This window comes from Ambystoma mexicanum, chromosome 12, assembly GCF_040938575.1.
Source record: "Ambystoma mexicanum isolate Mex_15411 chromosome 12, UKY_AmexF1_1, whole genome shotgun sequence".
NCBI classification, from domain to species: Eukaryota; Metazoa; Chordata; class Amphibia; order Caudata; family Ambystomatidae; genus Ambystoma; species Ambystoma mexicanum.
The window spans coordinates 223,708,895-223,728,903 of record NC_090936.1 but is presented as its reverse complement, the minus strand read 5'-3'; the positions used below and the strand labels follow the sequence as shown (position 1 = coordinate 223,728,903).

The following is a 20,009-nucleotide window of genomic DNA, read 5'->3' as shown; positions in this document are numbered from 1 at the left end:
TTGTGTTACCAGAAATCTAAGTTCATTTCAAAGCATTGTCCAATTACTTCCCTTTTACAGGAATTTGGTACAACATTCTGAGCGGTATCGGCAAATTTTCAGTCATGATTAATGTGAGTATTGTACTAAGTGTTTCTTTGAAAGTATTGATTTGCGAGAAATCACAATGTGAGTGAACGGGGCAAAGCACCTCTTGTTGAAAATATCCCTCTGAACGGCTGGCCACAGTTAATGAGTTCCTTCTCGTAGCCTCCCTTCTGTCGCAATTTATCACCGAGGTGGTCCTTTTATGGGTATACAGTACTCAGGCAATTTATACAATTAATGGTGGGCACTGGAGTAATACCTTATCTTAATTGCATGTCTGCACGGGCTCAGATTAGAAGCGTTTAATATATTATTTTCCAGACTGCTGTAAAAATAAATTGAAGGAAGTTGCTGCTCATCCTTCCAGTCAGAGCCCTGCTGAAGAATTATGTTGAACAGGACCTGAACCCTACATGAGACGATCTGCTTCCCAATAGCTGCGTCGCCCTTCGGGTTCCCTTCAGCAATGCACAGTACTTCCAGACACATGGCCTGATTCACAACTTTTTTTTTCAATAGGACTGCACCATTATAAAAGGATTCTGTGAATCAGGCCCACAGTGTGTCAAAAGATCAGAGTTTATAAAGCGAACTAACATCATTAGTAGATGATGCATTAATGCGGCTCATTTTAATACAATGTTACTTTAAGTCTTGGAAGTGTCCTCTTCCCTTCTGTCCGTTCTATCAGGAACGCGCCTTATTGTTTTCATAACTCGGTGTGCACTAGGAGTTAGAGAACAGACAGAGCACTTCCGTCTGCCCTTCAACACAATACACAAACGCTTCTGTAACCCTTGGTCACACAAATCACAACATGTACAGGGGTTACGAATCAGCACCAACCCGGTGCATAGTTATGCATGCACTTAATACTATGTAAGCTTTATTTAAGTAACCAACAAAAGGCACTCGTGTATATATTTGGCGCGTTCTTGTTTGTGTTATTGCAATAGATATGAGAAAACAATTGTAATGCGCTACCAAGTTATTTGCAGTAGTAGATGGTGTGTCTATGCTCTGAAATGGCTGGGCCTGGGTTACCCCGTAAAAGGGGGCTCATGGAAATCCCAGAATTCTGAATAATATCCTGGTCATCCAAATGCCACCAAACACAATGGGAGCCGCCTAGCAATGGCTAAGGAGGATGACAAAATATAGAGAGACTTGAGGGGATGGACTGCCGCCACTGGGGTCTGTTAAGAGGCTTTAAGGCCTAAAACCAGGCCTTGCCTTTGTGCCCTTTAGAAATAAGAGGTGAAGGATACTGCATGCCAGTGTCAACAGAGTATTGAGGGAGAACACAAAGAAGGAAGAAAGTGAACATCTTTCCGTCAGAGGGAAACAGCGACAAGAGGCTTGCCCCGCCCTACGCGTGCCAGTGAACTTTCTGTCCTGGGTCTAATTCGAAGCAACTCAAACACGCTCAGTATAGTGCCCTGTGAATCCTACACATGGTGGCCTGCAGAAAATCGAGATTTCATCATCTCCAGTACTCCTCCTCGCACTGAACCCAGCAGGTAGCCTCACTTGAATTACCCTCAAGCAAGTGTGCAATGCCCAAGCAGGTTCGCCCTACAAGTATGCCATCCCAGGTAGCATTTAACATTGATCCAGTGCCGTGTATGGGCCCTGGTGTGCTGCTTACTGGAAAAGGTAGACCCAGATGTATGCCACTCACAACTCAGGCCCGGGGCTGGCATCATACTTATGTGCAGGAGAGGTAATTAACTGTTAAAATGTTTAGTTTTTTCAATAAGAAAGTTTGAATGTGTTTTCGAAACTTCAAAACAGCTCCAATTTTTCGCAGATCAAGTGGTAATTGGTTCCAAAATTTAATTGCTTTGACTGTACTTGATCTGCCAAATTCTCTGGATTTGCGTACGCTAGGCGCAAACATCAGATACCTGTAGGAAGATCGTAATGGGCGTCTAGGTGCATACCATTTTAGATGTTTTAAGATAAAGTGGGGGCAATTCCATATAGAGCTTTGTGTGCAAGGTCAAGCAAATTAAAAGATATTCTAGATTGTTAAGGAATCCAGTGAACAGTTGTAATGTGTATGGTTATGCGACAGGTGGTTACTATGCACAGATGTTATGCAGAGTGCATACATTTTAAAGGGCTGTTTGGGATAGAGGTTTGGCCAGTTATGTGGAATGTTCAGCTCAGACTTTGCACCTCTCATCCAGCTGGACCCTTTAGATTCTCCCAGAATCATCTCAAAAGTGCTGCTACAGGATGCAGAGGGCAATCACGTTAAGTACTGTGGAGCATTGTAAGACACAGCTAATTGAAGGCACATATTGGATTAAATTCTGGCATAGATGTTATGGTTATTGTAAAGTCCAGTGGAATTCCTGGTGATGGGAGTTAAGAGAAGTAACAGATGCCTGGTGATGGTATCCTTATTAATCCTACAAATACTAACCCGAATATTCAATTTAAAGGTTGGACCGTTCCTGTGATCATCTCAGGACTTCTAGCATGGGAGCAGAGTAGCCATCAATTGCTTCTCTTCAAGCAGGTTGCCAACAACATGCCCCTCTGCCCCCCTTCCTTCTGGCTGGCCTGGGATTGGTTGAGTGGCGTATTGTTTCTACCTCCTAGCTGGTGGCAATGGCCAACCATGTGAGATGAGAATAACCAGCTGGGCTACACTTCTCATCCCACAAGAGAACAACCAGCTGGGCTACACGTCTCATCCCACAAGAGAACAACCAGCTGGGCTACACTTCTCATCCCACAACAAAGTTATCTGTGGCCAAAGACCAAATTTAGATAATTCTGTACCATTTCTAGCTATGATCAGAGATTTTTGGCTTTGGCGTGATTCCTCATAAAAAAGATCCAATAGAGATGACTTATCACCACATGAGTACAGAATGTAGGCAAAGAGTTTAAACCTAATGAGGACCACCATTACATCAAACACATGGCACTTCAGAATGTGGAAGATGGTGTAGACACGTTTCTAAAATGTCCACGGTTTAATTAGGTGGTGCCAAAACATTCCTCTGGAGCATTGCACAGACCTTTACCATTGGCCTGATTAAAAATTAAAATGCTGTATGGTTATTTGCCAATGTTGAGAGAGATCTGAAGTTCCGGGCGAGCTACCTAGATTTCATGTAAGAAAGGAGCATGCTATATTTATTGATTACTCAACCATGCCCACCCAAATGTGTCTCGGCACTAGACATGTCAAGTGAACAATCTGCTACTTAATCCTGATCCGCTTTTGTGATTTATATTTGCTGTGCAAATACCTTTTAAGAATGCTTGCATGAGCTGTGCCTTGCAGTTTTGCAAGATAGTTACAATGGAGTTGGGCAATACATGTGCATTGAAAATGAGTGAACAAAAAGAGAAGTAAAGAAGATATTGGAGATATTTAAAATTGGAGCAACAAAGCCATAGCTGTGAATGGACCAGGAGATGGCCTCCAGTGGATGCAAAGAGGACATTGTAAAAGTGGCATGTATTAGTACATGAACCCTTCACTGTTGCAGGCATTTTGGTGTAGTGCTAATCTGAAAGTTATCATTATGGGACAACTGCTGAGCTAATCAGGTCTGAGATGTGTTATCCGGCACAGAAATCAGGATTGAAAGTGATAAGAGATTGGATGGTTTCAATGTCAGCAAAAAACCGACACATTAAAAATTCACAAAAATGTATTGGAAGAGTGGAGTTAAAGAGTTAGATTATGATGCATGATTCAGTTATATATGTCTCACAGGTATTTAAGTCCTGTCCTCAAGAGTCAAATCAACCACATTTTCTTCAGGTAATCTGCATAAAACGCATTTCATTACAGTGAATGTAAACTGGAGTTGTTCAAATAGCTAGTAATTATGCTGAATGTTTGGGATGTGTGAGGCTCTCGACAGATAGTAGCCATAGAAGGCTGTTGTTGACAGAACCTGATCTTGAACTCTAGTTTAAAAAACTGGCCATCATTGACTATGGCCAACCTTCTTATGTTTAACTGATATTCATAAGCTGTTCTGGTCCAATATAATTGCTCCACATTGTACATTTCGAGAGATGTGTTCCCAATAGATTTAAACCACTGTCTGCCCCAAGAACATGTTATGTCAATTGTGGTGATATGAATTTCCCCAAGGAATTCTAAATTAGCTTTTAAATCTCTCATGAGCTGGACTGCCATTACAAAGGTCTACAAATCCAAGAAAAAAAAATCCCATTTTCTATCGTACCCTTTTCAATCAATAGCTCACTTCTTTCCAAATTTGTATTTTGTTTGCTCTGATATAATTTCTTCCATCACATATATTCCAAATACCCTCTCCACATTGTATTAACCTGTTTTGACTGTGTATGGTGGTTTGGCTATTCACAATCTTAATAATGTGATCCCACTAAAGAACAACTTGCATGAGTCATGCATTTGCTAACAGACCTTTCTTATTAGGGGTGATGCAGCAATCAACTCTCATTGGCATTAAAGGTGTATTGGTGCTTATGGTAATTCCAAAGGTTAGCTTCAGAGACGTACTCTTTTCCTGCTTGAACATTTCTTTTCTATCCTCATCGTATTTATATTACATTTCTAAATATTTTCCTTTTGAAAACTCTGCAATAGTTTTTGGGATACAATAGTTTTCTGCAATCACAATTCAGATTTAGGAATATAGAGCAACTACCTGCTTCTTTGCCAAAGATCAAGTCATACATATATAGTACTGGGATGCTTTTTTTTGCCTCAAGTCCTCTTTACAGGATAACATCCAACCCATTATGGTAATCCACACCAGAAGGTTGTAAGTGTCTGTCACACTTGCTGGTCTGGATCTATAGTGACCCAGGTCACTGTACAGAGTTTGGTGAACTTCTGACACTTTTGAAACTATCTAATTTATAATGGATGCCATGCTCTTCTCATGCCATTTGAAATACAAGGTATATGGTGTCTTTTTCAGCCTGTCTTAACTATAGGGATAACATGCACTTCTCATCCTGTCTGAACTATAAAAGGTATGGTACCTCTCACCCAGTCCTTTAGGATTTCAATACCACTTCAACATGGCAAGCTTTACAACCTTGGTTAGCATGATCCACAAAGTCTTTGCCTTTTATATGGCCTTCACAATTCCATCAGGGTATATCAACTAAGGTCCCCAAGCTTCTTGCAGCTTCAGTTTACAATATCATATCTGCTGCTTCTTCTTGGCTTTCTCTGCTTCTACAAATGCTCACATCCCTCTGGCATTTCTCTTTCTCTCACACTCCATCCTCCAGTGCTCCGGTCACTCTTCACCTGCAACTCCCACACTCCCTGTGTTATTTTCTGGGCCATATATATGCCTTTTCCAAGGACAATAACCATTTGACTACCTCTAAATGGCCGGTTGGGCCTCCTACTTTGTTTGGGGTTCTAATATTTTCTAGATTTAGCATCACTCCTACTTGACACCCTAGCTGTGAGTTTGTTGTCCAATGAAGGGGTACAGGGCCTAGTTGCGATTTTTAGGTCATCTAAAAGTCCTTCCCCTTCACCATCTCTGTGGGAACCATTGACAAATCTAGAACATAGCTCCCTGAGTTCTATCTACATTTGTGGGTTCCCCTGCCTGATCATATTCCTTGCATCAAATTGTATGCTTGCTAATACTGATCTGATAGGTTTGGGCAAGGTCCTTAGTGGGAAGTTAGATCTTGAACCACAAAACCCATTGGCTCTAGGTGTAAGCAAACCCCTGAAATTCTTGTCATGTAACCTTTTCCAAAGAAAGTAGCTATGTCGTGGGAGTCTGTACTTGGCCATGAGCATTCGGAAGTGTGTATTGATCTGATGGTATAGTCCTTACATCCTCATTTAAGTGATATACCACATCAGGCATATCAGGCATAGCTCTAATGTTGGATGGATTACCTGCCACTTTCACCCTTTACTCTCTTCAAGTAGCTCACCATGCTGGCTAAACTAAAATGATAGGGTGTCTTTCCAGGCATTGGCATGGAGGCAGAAATCTTGCTCTTTCACTCAGTCTCATATGTCTCTTGCTAATCCAGATTTAGCATTTCTTAATGTGTTTGTTTGGTGCTATTATTTGAGTGACTGATTAACATCCTTTGCCTTTTCTCTATTAGATGGTAGTCACACTGTGTCACAGTATGCTCTCTATATTAAGCATGCCAATCAATGTCTTTATCTGTTAGTTGTAAAGCCTCCTCCAGAACATCCAGTGCACATTTCTATGATATTGATATTGGTCTCTACTGTGACTACAGTGAGAATATCTTTGCATCTAGTTCACTTAATCCAGCTATTGCACTGACTCACAACTTTTATCATATGTAGACTTATTCTTTCAAGATTTTCAACAGTTTTCTTTCATCATCTTTCTAACTCAAATAGACATCTTTTTCCAAAATATCTAGTCTGTGGTTTTGAAGAGACTTCCTTAACATCTATTGTATGTAATATATTCTAATTAAAGTTTCATGATTTTTGCCATTGCACTTTGCATTTCTGATTATTGCCTGAATACCGGCTCTAAGCTTTTTAACCTTTCTCTAAGTTCCTGTTCTGCCCATCTTTATTTCTGATGTTCAATCACTTACTTTCATTGTATACGATCCCCTTTGCACCGACCCATGTTTAATTGACTATAGAGTTTCTTCTTTTTCCTTGTGCCATTTTCTTTTACATGTTCATCTGTAAAGGAGTCCACAACATTCTGTTTGATAACTTATGTTATCCCCTCTCCTTCTTCTCTCCTTCATCTTCTATTTCCTAGCATTAGGTAGTCTTTTTTGAATAGTGTTTCCTGTGCTCTCATTATACCATCCTCCAATTTTTAGCTTGGGTCTATTTCTAGTATCCTTGCAGGTTCATATTCAAATTCAAGGCTTTGTTATCTCTGCTTTTCATTAACACACCTAAGTACTTTTTAAAAGGCAGACACAAGTGTTCACAGTTCAAGGTTGTTTATTACATTTCAATTATAAAGCTAAATCTAAAGATGGGAGCAAGCTACAACCATCAAATAAGAATAACACAGTCCTAGTGGTGTCTTGTCAAAAATAAAAAAGAGGCCTATACTAATAAACCTATTGCCAATCCTTACTTCTAAATACAAATATTGTTGGAAACAATATTAATCAAAAGAGAAGTGTTCAAGAAATGATATGTAAGGATATTCAGGCCATTGGACTCCCTTGCCCACATTTGAAGCACGGGACAAGGCAGCACACTCGAGCTTAGCACAGTCTCTGGCTTCTCTAGCACGAGTATGCAGTTATAATCTCAGTATCAAGGCCTTCTATGTCAAAGTCTCTGCCATTAAAAGTCGCTTACTTCAGAGGGCCTGATGCGACAAACATTCAAAAGTTCCTTTTCCTCAGGATTCTCACGTACAACTTCTTGGGTGATTTTTGATTCACCCCGGGTCCCCCTCAGCTGAGCTCAGACCCACTTTAACACAAAACTTTCAATTGATCTCCCTCTGACGGGCTTGGAACAAAATCCATATATATTTACAAACTTGTTTTTACTTTATCAAAATCGAAGACTTTCGACTGTGTGTGGGATTCGACTTGGCATGACGCAAGACTACTTCAATTCACATGTATTCATTCGCTTGCAATTGATTTCCCTCTGCCGGGCTCGGACCAACTTTATTTACTTTTATCACTTCTTAGCTGGTTACCTTACAGAGACCTTTGATTGAGCACTCAAGTGGTGCAGGACCACTCTGTCAAAGGTATTGTAGGTCGTTTTAAAGATCAATCATTCATCAGCAGTTTAACTTAATTTACGTCTCTTATCACACGCATTTTAATAATGTTTGTTCCAACGCTCGTCATACAATGTTGCTGCTTGTGACCTTGGCTTCAACACAGACCGGTCTTGTATCAATCTCGCCAACTCACCAGCTGTTTTGCTTTCACTGAAGCGTCTTTGTTCTTGGAGCAAAGGAGTTTACCATGGTGGCTGGAGATTCTCCTCACCTTGATTACTAATGCGGGATTGCCTGGGGTACCTCTAACACACAATGCAGGATTCTTGAGCCTTGTTTCCTGGTCTTCCGCTTTCTGTTCTCGAGGTTTTGTGAAAGTATTGGTTCCTTGTCGAAAAGGTCAAGGCAACTTCTCTCCTTGCAACCCCCTTCTGTTTTGCCGTCTTTCTCCTCTCGTTAAACTGCCATTGTCGAACTGCTGTTTCCTTGTGCGCTTTGTCTCGCTTAGAGTGTGTTCTTGTGCTCCACCTTTTATCCATGTGGGGAAGTGTAATGGAAGTCAGGTGTGAGTAATTGCCGATAACTGCCTAACTTCGCCTGACCATAGTATTGTGACATGTCAGATATACGACTCGGGTGTTCGTCTGTTTTCCCTCGCCGCAGGCTGTCCGTGTGAAAGTGTTTGTAATGTAAAAGGGGGAAGGTAAAGTTCCTATATATCCTACCTGGTAGGATGGGGTTAAGGTGTTACAGGGAAGAGTATATCGCATCTCACTATCCGGTGTCCCTCTCCCACTCCCAGAAGACCCCTCACCCAGGTGATCCTTCCACACTGGTCGACCCCCAGGAACGGGATCCAAAAGAGATGGCCGTGTCCTGGCCACCTGGATGACAGATCCCGGGGACAAGTGAGTGAGACCCCTTCTGGTTTCTCACAAGGGTTAAATGCCAAATGCCTGTAGGAGCTATGGGGTGGTTGTCTACAAACAATAAGGATGTTCCTAAAGCAAATTGAGCAAGGGATGGGGGTCATATACATTTGTGTTTTCTCTAAGTATACCACACCATGATGCGTTCTGAAATGATAAAGTTCTTAACCTCTTCTTTCACCCTAAGGTACAAAATAATGTTCAAGATGTGGCTAACAGCAAGTTCCAAATGCTAATCTTCTAATCTTCACCAGTCCTTAGCCTCCCTGCTACCCTATGTTACAACACAAATGTTCCAAGGAGGGACCAAGCAAAGAATTCCAAAATCCAAATCTCAATAAGTCCTTAGCCCTAGTCTTAACACTACAAAATGCTAAAGTTCTCTCCTGAAATCTGTTCATGGGTTTACTCACAGTTTGGTCATTGCTTTGGTGTTTAATAATTTGCCAGGTCTTTCGCTACCTTTTTTATAAATTCAAAGCATCTGTGGTTTCTCTTCTCAGACATCAACTCACCCTCAGGTGTGTCTAGCTTGAGCTTGATTTCCCACTGTTCTCCTTGTGGGACATATTTGGTTACTTCAAACCTCTGACATTTTGAAATATCAGATAGGTTTCTCCAGAACTTTCATTTACATTCAAAATTAGTATTTCACAGACCTTGGGATTCCCAATATTCAAAGTAGATCCCTCCCCAACTTTGGATTTCCCAACATTCACTGTAGGTCTCTCCTCAACCTTTGATTAATCAGAATTCACAGATGGTCTCCTCCCAACATTCGGTTTATCAAAATTCACTGAAGGCCTCTTCCTTTAATTGGCTTTATCAAGATTCATCCCATTGGCAATGGGTATTCTTGTCCCCCCTCATTCAAAGCGTTTTGAGGCAGATAATATTTTGACACCCTTCCGTCCGGGTTCGCTTTCTGCAAGTCTCTAGATGACCATCAGTTTTGGGTTTCCTTTTGTGGTTCTGCCATTTGGCTAAGGGGACCTCCCCAGGTCTGTTCATTCCTGACACCTCCTCCCTTCTGTGATAGTTCTCTGCAGTACTCTTCTCCAGAGAAAATGACAGAGGATTGCCAAAACCTGTACAACATCCCCCAAGTTATCAGTTTCCCTGGGTGTTCAAGGGCCAGTGGAAAGCACAATGGCTTCCTTCTGAGCTTCTATTTATTGCCCCTTCCCTAATTTCATCTTGCCCCTTTTACAATACTTCCCGGAACTTTGTGACTGTTTTGGCAGTCTGGCTTGGCTAGAGCTGGCTGCCATTCATTATATGGATTTTGGTTTGTTCTTGCTTTGTATTTGCCTCAAAGAATTATTTTCATATCTGTCTAATTGAGCTTTGTATTAATCAGGTGATTCACCTCAACTGGGTGCCCCATACCTTTTTATGTGTCCCATAGCATTGACATCATCTGATGAGAGCTGGAAAGTGTGCAACGTGTTGTGGGTGCTGGCACATGACCTTGGCATCCCACAGCCTTTCTGTCCAACCAGAGGGATTGCAGTTGCAGTCTTCCTTTCTTCGATGACGTCAGTCATTTCTTCCTTTCTGATGGAGGTACTTCATACTCTGTCTTTCCACTCAGTGTCTTTCCGGCAGAGTCTGAGTACTACTTTTGAATGCAACTTGTTGCTCTGGAGAAGTTGCAATTAAACCTGCCCTGAGTACACTCCATGTATTAGAGTGTCAGGCTCCTCACATAAGACTCCCTGGGAGTTGTGTTGTGGAGTTCTTTTGGGACCTTCGGATGGTATATCTCTGATTGGGTTTGAGGAAGCGATCTACAACACGCATGTCGATGTATTACTGCACCTTGGGGAAGGTTGCAAACCTGCAATAACTCACTCCTTTCACCGTCTAGGAGGCAATTGGGGTAGGGACCAGACCGGCCCAGTCCATAATGACCCACCCCCTCACACACAAAGATGGAGAGTTCATTGAAAATACCATATTAAAAAAGAAATACCAGCACCCTCTCCATTTTGTCTAGCATACCTGTTGATAATGTGTTTTGGTGATGGTGATTTGACCCGCCTTAATTCTTCATCATATTACCAGTATTCTCAATATAACAGTTTTATTGTTCTGTTCCCATGCCAACTTTTATAACTAGTTCTTCCAAGATTTATTAAACTAAAATAGCTTACTTTGCTTTATCAACATCATTACCCTTGGACCATCTGCTTCTGTTATTGAAAGTCGCTCCTACCCTAATGGCTCAGAAGCAGCTGACAAGTCGTGTGCATGCAATACAATAATACCAATTGAATACATTATTGCATACCATTCTTTGGCCTCTGATTCTCCTGGTGTTCGAGTTTCCTTTTTCATGTACTACACTGCCCTGTCATAGCATACAGAGTAAAGATGCACACGTTGTTTTGGCTCGTGTGCTTTCAAGTATCCCATGAAACCCTCTTGCAATATAATTCTGTTGTTTTTGTATTATCTCAGCAGGTAAAGTCGACTGTCCCTCAAGATAATTTAGTGTTTCCTAAGGGTTCATTGCAGGCACATGCACACATCGTGTCTTAGTTCTCAATATATGATCTGCCGTTCACTGGTTACAGCTGTCTCATGCATCTTTGAAGATTTAATTTGCATTCTACAATAAATGCCTGGAATGACGTGAGATCAATCAAAATATTGGCTTCCATGTTGGATGCACCAGGGAGATACTACTTTAATGCCGACTCACATGTTGGGCCTTTTTTCGTTAGCCTTCATGCTTTCATTGCCCATCAAATACCATGTCCTATCTGTAAGAGACTGAATGGAATCCCCCACCTTAAGGCATCAATAGGCATGAATTTGGAGTGCATAGTCCAAATTCCTGCCCGTTATCAGTTGAAATCTCTGCAGGGCAGCTGGTTTGGATACTTCTCATGCATTTCATGAACTAGCGACTAGAACCCAGTACAAAAACACGTCTGTCATTCTCCTTTGGAGCCCACTGAATTCTCTTTAAATTGCGAATTCTCCTAACAAAAAGCAGAGACGTAATTTTACCAAAATGCCAGGGGTAGAAGCAGTGACATCACACAACCCTTGCCCACTCCTGATGTCATCACAGGAAGGGATGTAATTTGACCCCACCCCCGAGTGACATCACAGGAAGCCTTGATCCCCCCTGATGTCATCACAGGAAGGGATGTAATTTGACACCACCCCCAAGTGACATCACAGGAAGTGATGGGCAAAACCCTTCAGATTTTTCAGATGCGTCTAGCACCTGTGTTTCCAGGTGCTCTCATTTCAGCCAGATATAAGAACCGAGGCAAAGAGAGAGGCATGATTTGTCCACGATTGCAAATTTAGGAAATGTAATTTTACAGATTCGACGTGGGGTCTATATGTAAAACATACATAATGCAGTGTTTGTAACAGGGTAACCGAAATCTCTAATGCAGGCAACAGCTAGTGTATAAATCATCTATTGATCAATGGACACGGAAGTATGTGTTATCTGTGGCATTGCTGTGTTAAACAAGCCAAAAAGCACTGACCTGAGGAGGCGTGCACTGCTGTTTACCCAGGAGACACATGCTGCATGAGAAAGGCCTGAAAATTAAATCATTGACCAGGATTTAGCATCAATTCAATCCCATGGTTATAAATGTATCTATGAGTCTGATACCACTACAAGTTAAGAAACCTTTTAGACTGGTCTGCGTGCACAGAGGAGAGTACACATGATAATGTTATCTTTGCTGGAGTATAATACCTGGCAAAGGTCCTTTCAATAAACCCAAGACCCCCCATAGTTTTTATTATCTAACCGTAATTCTGGGTGCCAGAGGACATTAAAAAAAACACCATTTAATGTAATATTATTGCTGCCCACATAAATCCGTGGTACCACACAGTTATTTTAAATTGGAAACACCCACAAGTTGCTTCTCACCCGAGAACTCACTGGCATACTTCAAGGCATAAATTGCACACTACCCCTTTGTCAGACCCAGTGGTGCCCAATGGCGTAGCACATTTGCCAGCTCGCCTTTAAGCCCTGCTGTGGGGGCCACCTAAGCTCCTTAAAGCACAGGACACAGCACACCCCAGGTCAGTCCGGACTACCAAGTGTGCACACTGTCATTGATGATTATGCCACTGCAGGGGCATGCATTACTGCAAGTGAAAGAAGTAAACATATTTTTCAATCAAAGCTTAAATGTTTAACAGAACATAGAAAGAAGGGGCGGTGCTTGGTGCACAAATATACCAAGCAAAAACAAAGAGGTGATGGCTGGAAGGTTTAGAATGAATCTTAACCACTGGCATTGCTCTGGGCAACCCTCCAGACCACCGTTCTTCACCTGCCAAGCCATTACAGAAGGGGAAAGACCATATGCAAATCAGGCTTGCCCCACCCCAAAAGGGGAAGTCCAGCCCGAACTGCTAGGCCACATCCCTTCTGCACGAGACAACAAGCATCCCCAAACATGTTTCACCCTAGTTGGGGCTCATCAGTGAGGAGTAGCTTGGGTCTCTAGGCCCAGCAGGCACGGGACACACGTCTGGGCATACCCGTCCCACTCGGGGTGACAAAGCAAAAACAAAGAGGTGATGGCTGGAAGGTTTCGAATGAATCGTAACCACTGGCATTGCTCTGGGCAACCCTCCAGACCACCGTTCTTCACCTGCCAAGCCATTACAGAAGGGGAAAGACCATATGCAAATCAGGCTTGGCCCCACCCCAAAAGGGGAAGTCCAGCCTGAACTGCTAGGCCACATCCCTTCTGCACGAGACCACAAGCATCCCCAAACATGTTTCACCCTTGTTGGGGCTCATCATTGAGGAGTAGCTTGGGTCTCTAGGCCCAGCAGGCACGGGACCCACGTCTGGGCAAACCCGTCCCACTCGGGGTGACAAAGCAAAAACAAAGAGGTGATGGCTGGAAGGTTTAGAATGAATCTTAACCACTGGCAATGCCCTGGGCAACCCTCCAGACCACCGTTCTTCATATACCAGCCACCAAAAGTGCACAGGGCATTTCCCAAGGCATTATCATGCCGGTCCCTGAAATATATGCAAGTAGTAAAAACATGTTTATGCTGGCTGTGCAAATACATTACCATGCGGGCTCCACCAATATGCCAGTATTCCCATATAAGACCATACTCATGTTCGCTTTAAGATTTTATTTATACTATCATTACTCGCACTTGCAACAAAACTGGCCCTGCCAATGTATGCCAGTACTCCTTCGTAATAACATACTCCCATAGGTTTGGCCTTTAAAAGTGACATGTCACAATATGAAAACCTGTCCAAACTGGTTCCAATGTAAGACAGTCTAGACCCATAAGAACACTTATCATACTTGATTCATCATAGATGCTCAGTTAATAAAAAAGACACGCAACAGTAAAAAATATACAGAGCTGCTACACCAAAACATCAATCTAGCGAGGCAACACTACTTATCATGCGTGCTTTTTTTAAAGATGCCAAGTAATAAATGTCATGCCAGAGTAAGCAATAGCTAGACTGACTGCACCAAAATGCCTATGAAGCCTACCCAAAAATACCAGTAGAACATGCAAAATCAATAAAGGATGTGGCAAACGTACTCCAGTGATCCCCAGGCTCCCAGGGATGAACACACGCATGCATACCCTTTAACCCATCGGTCACTCACCCATACATCACCTCTCGCATTCACTCACACTGGATTCACCACACAGGCACACACCAATGCCCACCCAGAACATTCAAGTACACACTACCCCATGTATACTCTTTGACCCACTAGTCCCTCACTCACACCTTCTCTTACATGCACTCATTGCATTGTCTACACAGGCACACACCCACCCACCCAGAACATTAAAAAATACACCATCACATTCATATTCATTCACCCACCAGTCATTCACTCATACAGGTTTTCCTACCTCGACCTATTGCATTTTTTACACAGGCACACAAGACACAGAACATGCAAAAACACACCATCTCATTCCTACTCATTCACCAACCAGTCACTCACTCACAACTTCTCTTACATCCACTCATTGCATTCTCTAAACAGGCACACGCCTATCCACTCATTGCTTTCTCTACGAATGGGAACTTGCGGGCAGAATGGCACGCAAATCCCTGTTTTACACGCAAATAATTCCATGAATCAGGGCCTAAGTCTATAGCATGGGATGGGGACGTTATTTTATAACTATTCATTTGTATATTTATTTAAATGTATAGGAGTAATTTTATAATTGATAAATATGAAATGTATGGATTACATTTGGTGATTATGTAAAGGCTATAATTAGCCATACACATTTAATAAAAAATACATTTTAAAAAGGCATTCCTTTTATCCTTTGCAATGTTTATAGTCTCTCTGTTTTGTTTTACTACTAGAACAAAGACATCCTACCATATCACGTTTTGATAGAAAAAACAAATAAGCCATAGTCAGACTATTAACCATTTTACATCTGCATTAACATGCACACGCGGATAGTGTGCCATAATACTTGTCAGGTCAAAGAAATGTGTATCATTGAGATGGGAGCACATTTTCTCAGTGAAAGGAAAAAAAAAGCCTAATTCAGGACTTCTAATGACTTGCTTAGATGCCCCACTATAAAGACATGTGATAATGTATTATGGACCTCATAAAAGCTTGGCCAGATCTTGCAATCCTTTTATTCAACTAGGACAGACCTTGGTAGGGTTAAGGTGAAATTCGGTCACCTTAATCACAGCGTTGACCTGGTAAAAAAAAGAAACAGTAGCTATCGAAGACCAGAAACAGATGGCTGACCCTCACCAATGAGATTGGAAGTACAGAAGGTACTGGGAATAGGTGGCCTCAGGGGGGCATGAAGAATACCCAAAGGACACAAACAAAGGACTGTGACACTCCGCTGGGGTGGAACCAGCCAAATAGAAGAAAAATAGTGGAAGCACCTAATGAACATTTAAGCAGACGTGAAGCCTGGCAGACCCAGGAAGTTTAAACCTGGGAGCAAGAAGCTACATTGTGGAAGCGAAGATCCAGTTGGGAGGACCATGGCAGCAGATTGCACAAGTCTTTGGCAGGCGAACCCACAACAGGCCTTAATGGAAGCTGGAAATGGACTGAGGTTGACTTGACCTCGAGGAGGTGGACAGTGCGGTCCATCAACTGTGCTGATACCGTCTGGCCCGGGACCCCGCAGAGCCAAAGCATGGCAGCTGGGAGCAGAAAGTGAAGCAGAGAGAACTTTCAATGGGAATGCATCAACCCAACACCTAAGGAATAGCCGGCACCTCGGCCCCAATAAAGAAGATGTAATGGGAGTCACAGGATACCCTGTAGGAGCATGGGGAAGGGTGCTGATGCTAAAGAAACATCAGGAGTGTTCTAATGGATTTCTGAACCCTGCTCTGGTGAACAGATGTTCAGGAGGCCACCCTTGTTTAGTCTAACAGGGAAATCGTCTGCGAAGTTCACCAGACCAATTCCAGGTAGCTTGGAGAAAAGTCGAGGCTTAGTCTCAGAAATAGTGGAGGTGATCTGAGGTCTTCGATGAGCACACACAGCCGGGTGACAAGTTTTGCCCTTCGGCAGTAGTATATCAAAACTATACTATTTATTAGGCCCAAAACAAACTTAGGTGAATAATGAAGAACATTCTAATACTACTACTTAAACAGACACTAGGTAAAATATATGTACAGTCACTTTTCGGTCTATGCGGTAAAGTGCAGATTTTCCGCACAACCTGTGAGGAGGGAAAGCAGAAAAACTTTATCACAATTGCCAACTCCAGAAATGCATATCCCTAACTTAAAAAGTCCAGCCCTACAAAGATTGTAACCTTGTGCTCAATGTTATGTTTGTGCGTAAAAACACATATTGATGCGTAAAGCTCAAAAAAGGACAAACTTCAATGGGAAGGAAATGTTAGAGGAGGACACCGGAGTGTGAAGAATTTGGTTCCAGGAATGAGAGGTGGGTCTGCTACGTAGAACAAAGCTGTCCCCAACTCTCAGATGACTATAGGAAGCAAGAGCCACCCAAGTCAAGACAAGGACCACAATGGATCCTTTGTGCGTAAAAATGGTATGGATTCACTAGGGGCCATCTGTAAGTAGTATGATTACTCACCACCCTTAGCTTACTCCATGTTAAAATTTGGCAGGTTCGAAGAAGGTCGCCTGGACTGCAAAAAACCCCTCCTTGGTTACTCTTCAAAGTGCACAAGCACTGTGGGTGTGGATGCAGGTTCAATTTACATATGGAGCCGGATCTCTAGTCACGAATGCAGGGCAAAGAAAGCACTGATGCAGCTGTTCTCAGGTCACTTGAAGAAAGGTGGCAGAGTCACCAGCAGTGACGGCCACTGTTGCACCATGATGCAGGAGCACCCAACTCTCACGGACTGATGCATGTTTCTCTCTCACAGCCCAAAGCAGTAGGGATGATGAGTTTTAGTAAGAAGAGGCTTTGCAGTGCAAACTAGGATTTTCCCAAACCTCGAGCCGAAACTTGATGTAGCAATGCTCCAGCACAGGGGCCAATGTACAAGCTGGTCAGTTCAATGGAGGGGCCAGGGACACTTCAGACAAGGCTAGTCTTCAGGGCACCAAGGAGGCATTGAACGTGATTGGTCCCACCACTGAAAGAAGGTGAAGCACCCTTGCAGGTCTTCGGAGATGCAGACCAGGCTCAGCGTGTCAAACCTTATCTGCGTGGTTCTGGACAGTCCTTGGATCTTCTTCACTTCTCAGGATTCTTGGCTCTGTGTATAGGTCAATTTGAACCTAAGGGTGATCTGTGGGTCTGCACTCAGGCCCCATACTCATATCCCAATGTCCAGTGAGTTCTGGCACCCAGCTGGCCAATGAGGAGATCTCATGCTCTTGTGTACACCAGACATACTGGCACCAGTTGTGTGGATTGGGACCAGACAGTCCTAGCCCACTTCCTGGCTACCCAAACATGTGACATGGATTAGCCTGGGAAAAGCACCGGGTTTTGCAGGAGAATGCGTACTCAAAGAAGGATTCCCCAGGTCACAAAGAGCAAGGGGAAGGCCAACTGTCAACATGGCCAAGGGAGAAGACAAAAGACATTGTGGCACAGCCATGACAGACAGTAATCCCAGCCATGAACCAAACACAGTAAGAGCAGTATGGCTCGGTAAAAGTTCATTAAAACACATGAAAAAGCTTCTGCTGCTACCAGTCTAGTCCTAAGCACATTTTCCTGTTACCAAAAAATCCTTACGAGATGTCTCGGGCACGAAAACGGAAGGGCCCCAGTGCGCAGTGCTGTAATGTACTTTGCACACTGAAATACAGTTGCCAAAAGTGGCAACAAAGTAATGAGACAAAGGGAAACAATGTTTCCAGTACTGACTGTCAGAAGGACAAGTCAGTTTTCCCAGAAGGATGAGTGAAAGCCTAGGGGTAGTGCAGCTGAAGGCAGTACTCTAATAGTCAAAAGTCAGTATAGGAGTCTGAAACAAAAGCAAACAGTGGGAGAGGGGAGCACACATATTGAGGTAAAATGGCAGTAAGTTCAATGTTACCTAACAGGGAGTAATCTCACTTGCCTCAATACCTGTATCAAGAATATTGAATCAAAAGAAAGCCTCAGGAGAAATCTCCCTTGTCTCGGTAATTATATAAAGAGTATTGAAAGGAATTAAAACTTCAGGAGTAATCTCCTTCGACTCCAGAGTAGGGACAGAAGTAGCAAGTGTGAAGATTGCACCATTAGGGATCTTCCTCATCTCAGTTGTGTCAAAGAGACTGAAAGAGAAGAACAAATCAGGAGTAATCTCCCTCAACACTCTTATCGTCAAAAGAGACATTTAGTCTATTGGATCCCACAAGAGCAATCTCTTGTGTCAGAGTGTAGGAGAAATCAAGGGCACTACGGGAACCGTTTCCCTTGTTTTCACTGACAAGAGGAGGAGAAAGAAAGACCAGAAATAACTGTATTTTGGAAACAACAGGATAGTTTGGCTTTTAAACAAAGCCTAAGAGAAAGCTAGAAAGAAATGTAAAGGTTGATAAAAACAGTTGCAAGAAACAGTTCAAAGTAAGCCAACGGCTGAACTAGCTCAACCAGGAGAAGGTAGTCATTCTCCAGGTTCTTTCACCTAAATTGCTGAATCGGAAACTAAGGCAAATGTTTACTAAAGAGCAGCTTGGAGGTAGACCAAGTCAACCAGAAGGAGATAGCAGTCCTTGAACTCTTGGACCATGAGAAGGTCATCATTCTCCTGGTATTTTCTTCAAGTGTGGAACTTCAACTACGATCAGTGAATAACAGAAATGCACCCCTAGGGCTGATCTCATTAGACCAGGAGAAGAGCGTCATTCTCTGGAGCCGTTTATGTTAATGTAGGTAGGGAAAACCCTTTAGAGATAGAGGAAGATAGGCCGTTTTCATTATTATTTAAATAAAAATTGTTGTTAACATGCCACCCCTTTGTCTGACTCCTTACTCCAGCAAAAAGTGGGGTCCAAATTCTTTCTTGCCCGAAAGGTGTAACCATTGCTTGTTTGAGGCCAGATGGCACTATCGCTTTTTGCAATAAGACAATGATAATGATTGTAAAGTTATCTGCAACTGCCTCAATATTGTCACTTCTTCCAAATCTGGCTGGTTAGATGTCTAAGGGGGCAGTAGATGGCTTTGAAGGCAGATTCAAATTCCAAACACGTAGGGCCTGATTCATGGAACGTTGTCCTATGGGATTGGGCCATAATAAAACACTTCCATGAATCAGGCCCTTAAAGCCTTTCACTGTGTCTGGCAAGCAAGTTACTGAAAACACACTAACTCTTGGCTCAGCAGCAAGTGACGAGTGCAGGGTGCTAATTTTTCACTTGAAGAGGGAGCTTGAACATCAGATAAAGGCTGGGAAACTGAAATTATGATACCATCGTATTTGGAAAATGCAGGTTCAAGATACATCCTAAGTAGCTTGCTGCAATCTGACCTGGCTGCAGACATTTTGCTGATGGAAACTAATTTGCTATTTCTACAAAGGAGTGTTTTGCATTTGGCCATATGATCTGTTGGAAGGGACTGTATGCATCTGCATTCTTGGAGCCACCTGCCTTCACCGTTTATGTGCACACTATTGTTAACTGAGCGAAGATGTTTTGTTGTTTTTTGTTTAAGAATCTTACTTTTACATTTATCAACTGGCATGTACCCAAGAGGCCTGGGCAGCACATACTGTGTGATGGTGCACGAACCCTATGAAATGCACAGTGAGAAAGGTGACCCATTGTGCTGGTAGACAAAATCTCATGCTT

The 20,009-nt window shown here is 42.7% G+C and overlaps 1 protein-coding gene across 3 annotated transcripts in view; it reads left to right on the top strand.

Annotated features, from left to right (window-relative positions):
• ANO2 (anoctamin 2) overlaps window positions 1–20,009 on the top strand; it is a 2,341,832-nt gene that overhangs the window by 2,269,775 nt on the left and 52,048 nt on the right. For all 3 annotated transcript variants that reach the window (XR_011281759.1, XM_069628333.1, XM_069628334.1), the window contains one exon: window positions 61–113. Coding sequence is in view for 2 of the 3 variants with exons in the window: in XM_069628333.1 (XP_069484434.1) it covers window positions 61–113 (53 nt within the window). In the remaining variant the exon portion in view is untranslated. The remainder of the gene's footprint in view (window positions 1–60; window positions 114–20,009) is intronic.